The sequence below is a fragment of the Pseudophryne corroboree genome, chromosome 3 (assembly GCF_028390025.1).
Source record: "Pseudophryne corroboree isolate aPseCor3 chromosome 3, aPseCor3.hap2, whole genome shotgun sequence".
NCBI classification, from domain to species: Eukaryota; Metazoa; Chordata; class Amphibia; order Anura; family Myobatrachidae; genus Pseudophryne; species Pseudophryne corroboree.
This window is the reverse complement of record NC_086446.1, coordinates 686,938,663-686,949,770: the sequence shown is the minus strand read 5'-3', so window position 1 is coordinate 686,949,770 and position 11,108 is coordinate 686,938,663. Positions and strand designations below refer to the sequence as shown.

The 11,108-nt window shown below is 45.1% G+C and overlaps 1 protein-coding gene across 1 annotated transcript in view; it reads right to left on the bottom strand.

Annotated features, from left to right (window-relative positions):
• Positions 1-219: 219 nt before the first annotated feature.
• Positions 220-11,108, bottom strand: part of LOC135056609 (glutathione S-transferase omega-1-like) — an 84,736-nt gene continuing 73,847 nt past the window's right edge. The window contains exons 6-7 of the mRNA XM_063962007.1: positions 10,061-10,167; positions 220-1,364 (exon numbers count right to left, since the gene is read on the bottom strand). Of these exons, the coding sequence (XP_063818077.1) occupies positions 1,208-1,364; positions 10,061-10,167 (264 nt within the window). The 3' untranslated portion in view covers positions 220-1,207. The remainder of the gene's footprint in view (positions 1,365-10,060; positions 10,168-11,108) is intronic.

Here is an 11,108-nt window from a genome sequence, read left to right as displayed (position 1 = left end):
ATAAAGAAGGGTAATGTTAAAAGTAAGTAATTTGATTAATATCCTACTTTTAACAGCACGTGCTATAATCTTACTTAACAACCATTGGTCTTGATAGCCTCCACATCATTTGTCCGGGATTAGATTGGTGACCAAATGGAAGTGGTGTTTACACTCAATTAAAAACAAAGAGTGGTAGATTTTGGGAGTACCTTATTGAGTCAGTGAAACAAACAAATGTTTTAATATTTAAAAGTATTTATTACATAACCTTCAGAAGTTAAAATCAAATACTAGAAACCTTGCTGATCAAAAGTTTAATTTGAAAGGCACAAAAGTATAAAGTCAGGGCTGCCATCGGGGGTGGAGGGCTGCTGGGACTCCAGTCTCGAGCCCTGACAGAGAGGGGGCCCAAAACTTTCTCTGCACTACATAGATTGTCAAATTAATTGTAGCTGGTAATCAGCCTCCTCTGATCTATCCCAGGATCCTCTCCTCCTCTGACTTACTAATGACTCTAAGCCTTCCTACATGCCACTTTATATCATTAACCTTTAGGATTAGGGAGACTACATAATTTATATATGATATATATATATATATATATATATATATATATATATATAAAATATATATTTTCTCATTTATAATAAATGTATAATAATTAATAATACAATATGGTAGTCACTATTTATTGAATACTGTATGTCAACTACATCATAGGGGTATATTCAATTCCTGTCGGAAAGACGGCAGTTTCCGACTGTTTTAGGTCGGAAGGTGTTCCAACCTATTCAATGCCGGCTCTTTTTTTCCGAGAAGTCGGAAATTCCTGACTTGTCGGAAAACACATGGATTGTTGGAATCCACGTATCTTGTCGAAAGCGCGGCCAAACTCAACAGGTTTTAGCCTCGTTTCCGACAATGTCAATCGAACTTTTAAAAAAGTCGGGTTACTATTGTCGAAACGACCAAAACCTGTCGAGTTTGGCCGAGGCATTGAAAACTGACCTGTCAGATCTTTCCGTCGGAAAGGATCCGATAGGAATGGAATATGCAGATATTGAAATACTGAAAACTGAATAGGCAGATAGTGAAATAGTAAAAATATTACATCATTACAATCATATTGGGTAAAATTCACATTATTTTGCCCTGGGGGGGAATCCGTCAGTTCTGAGCCCCCATCAATTTTTGATGGCAGCCCTGCACATAATGCATAAGTGATCTAATCAAGGCCACAATCAGCAGCTTCCAAGCTGTCCTGAAAGTAGAGTTTGAAAAAGTTTAAGACATCATCTGGTCCAGGAAAGGTCTCCTTCCTGACTGGGTCCTGCAACATGAGATTGTACCAGGCATTGATGTGTGGAGTCTTCTCCAAATATCTAGAGAAGGGGACAAAGATTAAGTAAACATTTCTATAAAAAAAAGTTCTACTAGGGGCGTGGCCTAGCTGGAGCTGCAGCAAGACGTGCTTTGGAGGAGCTCCTGCTTCTAAGATCTCCTCTGGCCATAACTATTTGGGGTAGCTGGAAAACTTCCCCCTCAACAACAGCCTACACTGCCCTGGGACCCCTAGGCGTGAGCTGCGGAGCCGGGAGGTCCGTTACTGGGCCTCTGCGGGTTGCGGCCTACGCCGGCCCCTGAATCCCCGGGCTCAATTTCTATAACACCCCGGCTGCGGGCCCGCGATCGGCGGAGGAAACACCGACCCTTCCCTACACGCCCTCTGCTGAATACCTGGTCCCCTGGGCTCCGTGGACCAGCGCCTGCTGAGCGGACGAGTTCCCCCTGGCAACCGGGACGGAGAGCGCGGGAGCCGGAGGCGGCGGTGGGAGCCTGAAGGTGGGTGTGCGGCTGGCGGCGTCTGGGCGGCACCCGGCGCAGTGATCCCCAGAGCGGAGGCAGAGGCACAGCTGGCCCCCTGGACCCGGGCAGCGGCGGTGGGTGCCCAGTCAGAGAGCAGGGGTGAGATAGACACCTCATACATAAGAGGAGTCGGGTCTCCCCTGGGTCCCCCCCCTCCCCCCCTGCTCCTAGGTGGTGGAGGAGAGGAAGGCCCCACTGAATATAAGGTGACCTGGCTGATTCCCCTGTACAGTTGTTATCCTGCACAGCTGTTCACAAAGCTGGACCCCTCTCCTCTTTACAAATTCTATGTACAGCCCCCCCCTGCGGAGTACCTCTGTCCCCCAATTTATCACATTATATCACATCTCCTACTGCATTGTGGCTGGCTGCTGGCCTGGAGGCTCCATCTAGTGTTCATTCTGATATACTACACTCCCCCAGGAAGGGAGGCTCTGCTCACACATGATGGCTGCGATTTGATTTGATTACTACTTCTCCCTCCACCGTCCCGGCCCGGGATGTGCACCAATTGGTAACTCAACGTGTGGAACCCTCGCTCGCAACACTTGCACTTTTGACAGTTCCCCTAGATCATCCTGACTTCTGTTATGGCTCCCAAGCGTCAGAAAGCCTCCAAATCTGTATCACAAATATCATTCTTTAAATCTTCCCCTCAACCTCCTAAAAAAATGGGAGATAAACCTCAGATGAAGAAGGCAGACCCTTCACCTCCACCTCTTCCCTCCGACATATCTCCTCCGAGACAGCCCCCCCCATCCATGGAAGCTGTCAATGACTCTGATGCGTTAACAGTGGGTACAATGAAATTGCTCATGTCGCAATTTAAATCAGACATCGCTGCAGAGTTTCGCTCCGCCCTCCTGGCATGTCAGCAATCTGTCGACGAGATAGGTGAGCGTACCAACCATCTGGAAACGAAAATGGAGGAGGTGGTGGGGTCCCACAACCAATTATTGGATTCCCACGATGGCCTAGAGGATGAGGTGCATAAACTTAGAGATAAGATCGCAGATCTCGAGGACAGATCTAGACGAAGCAATATTAAACTACGAGGGGTCCCTGAGGAGATATCTAACAGTAGCCTTCATGATTTCGCTGTTAACCTGTTCGGTAAACTCCTACCGCAGGCCACATCGGCTGATCTCCTTATTGACAGGATCCACAGACTTCCTAAAGCCAGAGCAGCCCCGGCCCACGCTACAAGGGATGTTTTGATGAAAATGCACTATTTTCATATTAAAGAGGCAATCCTTAAAGCATCAAGACCATCATCAGATACAGCAAAGGCTCTTGGGGACATGCAACTGTTTGGAGACCTGTCTCAAACTACTCTCCTCAGACGCCGCTCCTTTCAACCCATTACACTGGCACTAAGGAAAGCCAACATCTCCTATCGCTGGGGATTTCCTGTCAAGCTTCTCATTGCACGTGAGGGTTCCACGATCGTGATTGATACTGTCGATGAAGGAATGAAACTCCTGAGCTCCTGGAACATTACGAGTCCATCCGGGGGAGATTCCTCCCCTCAGCGGAGACTCCAGCGGGACTGGTCCACGGTGAAGTAGGAGTCAAGTCTAAGCGAGGGCTGACTCTCCATTTGTCGCATTTAAAGTATATATTACATTGATACATGTACCCCCTCATTTCACTTTCGAGGGTTAATGTTCTCTCCAGTTTTTTCTGTGTTCTGTTATATACATGTTCTCTAAGAGGTTTAAATTCTAGAGGAGGGTACGTGTGGCCAGGAACTACCTCTAAGATGAACCGGCCAATTCAAGATGTAATTTTGTCTCTCTCCTCCTCCTTCCTGTTATTGTTACCTATTTTGGTATATTACAACACGTAGATATAGCGATGCTGGGCTCCTGGCTTGGCTTCCCCCCCCCCCCCCCCGGGGTCCCCCCTCCGTCCGCCGTGCCGCCATGGGCGGGTCCCGGGTGGGGGGGGGTTGGGGGGGGGGGGGCTCGGGGGGGGGGCTGAGCCGGGGGTTCACACATATTCCTGGGCGGGGGTGGTGGATGGCTGTCATGCCGCCAACCCCCAACGGTTCTACACAGACGCCTGGTCAAGGCGTCTGGTTCTGGTCTCAAGGGAGACTAGTTATGTTCTTTGCTGTTTTTTATTTCTTGCGTTTTGTTTTTGTTATTTTTTTTCCTCCTGCTCCCAGTTCTGCAAGCCATTCTATGTTACCTTTATTGTCGAGTATGTTTTATTTACATCCTTTGATTAGCTTATGCTACGCAGTCCCTTTTCTTGACCCATGGTGAATGTTATCTCAATTAACGCTAAGGGGCTGAACTCTCCCCACAAGAGGAAACTGGCCCTCACTTATTTCGCTAAACAAAAAGCACATATTGCAGCTGTGCAAGAGACACACTTCCCAATTAATAATCCCCCGCGTTTCTCTAACCCTAAATACCCCCAATGCTATACGGCTAATGGCCCTGTTAAGAAGGCTGGGGTAGCTATTCTCATAGCCCATAACTGCCCGTTTGTGCTCTCGACCCAATACTCAGACCCAGATGGCAGATACCTAATACTAGTTGGACATTTGGAAAAAGTTGAGGTAACCATTGCCTGCTGCTACGCGCCTAACACCAAGCAGATTCCCTTTTGTAGAAAACTCTTTCAAGCCCTCCAGGAGAAATCCAGAGGAGCTGTTTTGCTTCTGGGCGATTTTAATATAGCCCCGGATCCTAGCATAGATAGATCCAACCCGCCTATAATTTTTCACCCGCTAAAACCCCACATATCAACCGGGCCCTTTAAAACTTTATTAGCTGAATACAACTGGTATGATGCCTGGCGAGTTAAGCATCCCACGACACGAGATTACACCTTCTATTCGCATGTACATAGATCATACTCCCGAATTGACATGGCAATTGTAGATGGACCAACGCTAGCCTCTATACGCAAGATTACCATCTTGCCAATGACTTGGTCGGACCATTCCCCTCTACTTTTGAACTGGGATGTCCTCTCATATAATGCCCCCCCGGGACCCTGGAGATTAGGCTCTCACCTTTTAAATAGGCCTGAGGGTCTACAGGCGGTACAGGCAGCCCTGGAACTATACTTATGCACTAATCAACCATCAGACACTTCCACGTTCACCCATTGGTGCGCGTTGAAAGCCGTGGTCCGAGGCTCAGCGATACAAATCGCGGCTAAATTGAAACGAGACTCACGCCAACAGCTTGCTTCCGCAGAGCAGGAGGTCGCCTCACTAGAAAAGGCCCATAAAAAAGACCCCTCAAACAAAACCACTTTTTCTAAGCTACTATCAGCTAGGGACAAAGTTAATTCCTTTGCGCTTGCTGAGGTCCATCGCAACATCCAGCGGCTTAATCAAACATATTACTCCCTTGGCAATAGAGCAGGTAGACTTCTTGCTCGCAAACTTCGTGGACGCAGAGCCCGGGAACGGATACAGGCAGTATATAACTCCAAGGGCACCAAAGTTATGGACCCCTCAGATATAGCCAACGCGTTCGCGGACTACTATTGCCAACTGTATAATTTAAAAAATGACCCTAATACTCCTCAACCCGAGCCTCTGGAAATTTCTGAGTTCCTCCAGACTCTTCCTCTCCCATCTTTGTCGAAACAAGACACTGAACTCATTAACTCACCATGGACTCTAGAGGAAATAGACACTGCTATTACCTCCCTTCCTCTAAATAAGGCCCCTGGCCCCGACGGGTTCCCGTCTAACTTCTATAAGCAATTTAATAAACTGCTCACCCCCACCTTATTGAGTGTGTTTCATGAAGCCTCCACCAATTCCTACTTCCCGAAAGAAATGCTAGAATCCCAAATTGTAACAATTCCGAAACCCGGTAAATCACCCACCTCCGTCCAAAACTATCGCCCCATAGCTTTGCTTAACGTTGATGTCAAACTTTTTGCGAAAATAATAGCAAACAGACTTGCTCCCCTTTTACCCGCCCTGGTCGACCCAGACCAGGTTGGGTTTGTAGTAGGTAGACAGGCTTCTGATAACACCAGGAGAGTGATTAATATCATTGAACACTGCCGACAAGCCGATCACCCTCTCTTACTCTTGTCACTCGATGCCGAAAAGGCATTCGACAGGCTCCATTGGATTTATATGCAGCACACGCTCCATAGGTTTGGCATTGGGGGTCGCTTTCTCAACTCTATATTAGCCCTATATTCCTGTCCATCAGCTAGAGTGTTCACAAATGGGTGCCACTCTACGAGATTTGAAATTACTAATGGTACCCGACAGGGATGCCCCCTATCCCCGTTAATATTCGCTCTTGCGATTGAACCATTAGCGGAATGTATCAGAAGAGATAATCTAATCTTGGGTCCCCACGTAGGCGGGAAACAGCACAAGATAAGTCTCTTTGCAGATGACATTTTGCTCTGTCTCTTGAAACCGAGTTCCTCCTTGCCCCACCTACATGCTGTCCTTGACCGTTATGCTAAATTGTCATATTACAAGCTTAATACCGCTAAAACCGAAGCCCTCCCTTTGAACATAAATGCAGACGAAGTCCTCTCCTTGAAAACAAAGTATAAATACTCCTGGCAATCACTATCTCTTCGATACCTGGGAGTTCACCTCTCTAGGGAGGCAGATCTCCTGACATGTAACTTCGGCCCACTTCTCGCAGCGTTTAGGACACTCACCAAAGATTGGATGTTACAGGATGTCTCCTGGCTTGGGCGCGTGGCAGCGGCAAAAATGGTGCTTCTACCGAAGCTAATGTACCTTTTTAGAACTATCCCTCGCCCCCTCCCGAAGAGAATTTGTAACGATTTCAATAAGATCCTTTCCAACTACATCTGGGGAGGGAAAAAACCCAAAATAGCGAGATCCACCCTTTCAGCCCCTAAGGTCAAGGGAGGAGCAGCCTACCCTGATATAGAAAATTACCACAAAGCGTGCATTTTGAGCCACATCAGAGATTGGGTCAATGTGGATATAGTGAAACCATGGGTACTTATCGAACAGTCAACAGTGTCTCCATATTGCCTTGCAGATCTGTTATGGCTTCCAATGTCTGCTGTCCCTACGTCAGTTCATAAAAGTAAAGCGATCCAATGCACACTAAACGCCTGGCACACTCTCCTTTCACCTGAGGCTAAGCAGTCTCTCCCCTTCCTCCAGCTTTCATTAAAAACGATAACTCTTATGATCCCCAACCTGTCCCTATTCTCCTGGTCAGACCGGGGCCTACAGACGCTTCAGGATATTCACTCACAGGGTATGTTGGTCTCATTCACCCATTTACAAACTCATTTCCATATTCAGAAACAGGACTTCTATACGTATCTCCAAATACGAAACTGGCTCTCCAGGTATCGCCCCAATCCCTCAGCCTCTAAATGTCTCCCCAAGATGCTCCCTCTCCTGGTCCGCACTAAACAGAGTCGAGGCAATGTCTCCAGATGGTATAATTACTTGATTTCAGAAATGACGACCCACACGTTTGGGTCCCAAAGTAGATGGGAGGCTGACCTGCCCAATGTTTTCACTGAAGAGATATGGTCGAGAATTTATCATTCATGCTTTAAAATTTCACGCTGTATGGGTCATTCAGAAATGTTTTTTAAACTAATTCACAGAGCATACCTCACCCCAGATCGGTTGCATAAGATATGGCCGGATGTTTCCCCCTACTGCTGGAGGGGATGTGGACAAACTGGGAACATTATACATATGTTCTGGTCCTGCCCACTGCTACAACCCTTGTGGAAAGGAGTTTTCGCCTTGATCTCAGATGTGCTTGGATATACTGTCCCCTTAGATCCCCTTATAGCCCTATTTCACTACCCCCATCCACACGTAGCTGTCTCAGATACGTACTTGCTGGGACACATACTTATAGCTTCTAAAGCCTCCATAGCCCAGTTATGGAAATCAGCAAAATTACCTGACATTGTAGCCATTAAAAAGAAAATTCATAATCACCATGTTTTTGAAACATCAGGTAAACAATGGTCCCAGTCTGGCTCTCGTACTTTCGATGGCTGGTTGAAATGGGATGACTATATCAGAAGAAGTAACCCCCCCTGGGCTGGCATCCCACACCTTACCATGAATAATCTTATGTCACCCCCCTTATGTACATAAATTTTCTTAGCCAGAATTGAGTTTGACCACATAGACCTCAAGCCAGGATATCTCCCAACTTCCTATGGGTTCATGTGTCTCAATGAATAGGATATTCTCGACTGTAATATTTGCCACACAGATAGACATGTTGGCTTCCCCCCTCCCCCCCCCCCTTCTCTCATTTTTTTTTTTTTCTCTTTCTGCTGATTTCTTTTTTCTTTTCTTTGCTTCTATGTTTAACCAATTTCTTTATAGAAATGATAGCTAATGCTTCGCTGTTTGATATCTGTATGTTCTTTCACTGTAACTGCTATTCATAAACTTCAATAAAAACTATTGTACAAAAAAAAAAAAAAAAAGTTCTACTTCCCCATTTCACCACCAAAACACTGTAACCAAATTAGTGTTTTTGATTTGTTTTTGTTTTTTTCTGTGACTATTTAGGGTCCAGTGACAGAGGGCATATGTTTTATTTTGGTTTTCAATAACTGATTCATATAAACTTGATTTAGTAACAAGCTACAAGAAAAGAGCAAGAAAACGTGCAAGCTCCATAAAGTGTGGGTATTTTTTTTTAATCTTTTTAATACTTTCATGTGTTATTGGTAGTGTAATTCTAGATTTACAATATGGTAATATGCAATCATTGATTAATAAATCCGTATGATCTAGACATGCAAGATTTGAAAGTTTAAGAACAAATATAGGTATAGTGTCTGCATCAGTAATGGACAACCTAAAATGATTAAAGGGTCACATGTACGGCCCTCTGACTCTCAAAAGGGCCTTAATATCAATAATAATAATAATGACCAGACCTTGGCAGCACCACATCACTCCTACCAATACATGCACTTCACTTGTTCCAGAATTCCATCACATGCCACTCTGTTTCCTTCACTTGCAACAAAATGCCCTCACATGCTCTTAAGCAGGATACACACTATAAAATTATCTGTCCAATTTTTTTGGTTGGAGCAAAAATCTGGTAATGTATGGGAGCAAATGACAATCAACCTTTTGCTCCCAAAAGCCAGAAAATGGACAAAAATGGTCGTTCAGATAAATTGGTTAAATGATTAATTTGTCTTAATGTCCATTTTTGCCTGTTTTCCAGTGTTTGGAGCAAATGGTCAATTATCATTTGCTTCCATACATTACCAGATTTTCATTCCAATCAATAAAATTGGACAGATAATCTTATGTGTGGCTCTTATCTTAGGTTAAGAGCCACACTTGGTATAAAGTATTCCTAAACCAGACCTCCTCTTATGCAACTCTGGCCTCCCTGAATGTTACTCAGATCACTAAAGATGCCACTCAGACCACACCGAATGGCCTCTACATGCTCCCCTCACCTCTGCATGTGCCATTAAAACCTCCTCATATACTGTACTTCTACATGCCAATCAGATCTCCCTGAATGCCACTGAGACGGGTGTAGTATGTGTTGCCGGCAGTCGGGCTGCCAGCGACCAGCATACCAGCGCCGGAATCCCGACCACCGGCATACCGACAGCTGGGCGAGCACAAATGAGCCCCTTGTGGACTCGCTGCGCTCACCACGCACCACGCTATCTATTCTCCCTCCAGGGAAGTCGTGGACTCCCAAGAGGGAGAAAAGTTGTCGGTATGCCGGCGGACGGGATTCCGGCGCCAGTATGGTGGTCGTCGGGAGCCCATCCGCCGGCACCCTGAAGACCACCCACCATGCAACTGAGAACTCCCCACATGCCACTCATACCTCCCCACATGTTCCCTGTACACAACTAAGACCTCTTCACGTGTCATTCAGACCACTTCACGTAGCATTCACCTTCCAAACTTTCTAATGGCAAGATCTGGACAAAATAAGGCCTCCCTACCCCTTTCAATGTTCTCAATTACAGATAGGAGGTATGTACTTATACCTCCTCATATACCACTCGCATATTTCAATTTGCCACTCGCATCTCCCCATGTGCATCATCAAAATGTAATTTCGCATGGTGACATTTCAGATGTTGACATTGGATGCTGACACGTCAACCCATGTAAATTTTGTGGTGTCAGCATTATAGATGTCAACATGGTCACTGTCAATCATGTAACAGGATCCCAAAATTTGTTTCCTCTTACGTTTTAACATCACAAATGGTTAACCACTCAAACCAGGGCAAGATCATGTAGTCAATCATAGAAACAGATTCTCCACTGTAGTAAGGAGTCTTCCTTTTAGCAAACAGCTGAAAAAAAGAAATCATTTACAGAGGTTAGACTTAGATGTTAGATTAACAAATATTAAAATGGTTTTGAATATTTACAGTAAAGATAACCTGGATTATAAAAATGTGTATCCAAAAAATTCCACATGATTGATAGAACATAAATATAGAAACATAGAGGACAATTCAATTATTTGTGGCACCCCCGCTGGGCATCTAAACTAATGGGCACTGGATGGAGCAATTCAGTTGTTGCTCCGTCCATGCGCCATTTAGCCGTGGGAGACATATTTCTTCTCGCAGTCTCCTGAAGTGCAAGAAAAATGTGTGTAAAGTTCATGGTTTGGGTGCACAAATTTGGGTTGTATAAGCACTGCTTAAGACAGGTTTATACGCTTTGCATTGGTAAACCTAGTGCTTTTGGGCACGTCTATACTAATGGGCGCCCAAATGAATATTGAATTGCTTAGTTGGACACACATTTGTATAGATGCCCAGCAGGGGGGCAGCAAATACAATTGTATCACATGAATACAGTTTGGCGGCAGACAAGAACCACTTGACCCATCTTGTCTCCCTTATTTTCTTAACTTTTGGTAACCTTTTTGTTAGGATAATCTTATGTCTATCCCAAGCATGTTTAAATTGCTCTACTGTTTTAGCCTCTACCACCTCTGATGGGAGGCTATTCTACTTGTCCACCACCCTTTCTATTTAGTAATTTTTCCTCAAGTTTCCTTTGAACATACCTCCCTTCAGTTTCAGTGCATGCCTTCGTGTTCTAATGCTTATCTTTGTTTGTAGAATGTTTTCTTTTGTAACTTATTAAAACCCCTGATAGTTTCTATCATATCCCCTTTTCTCTTCTCTGTTTCGAACTACACATATTAAGCTCTTTTAATGTTTCCAGGTAAGGTTAGTTATGTACTGTAAGCCATGACCATTTATATTTGCCCTTCTTT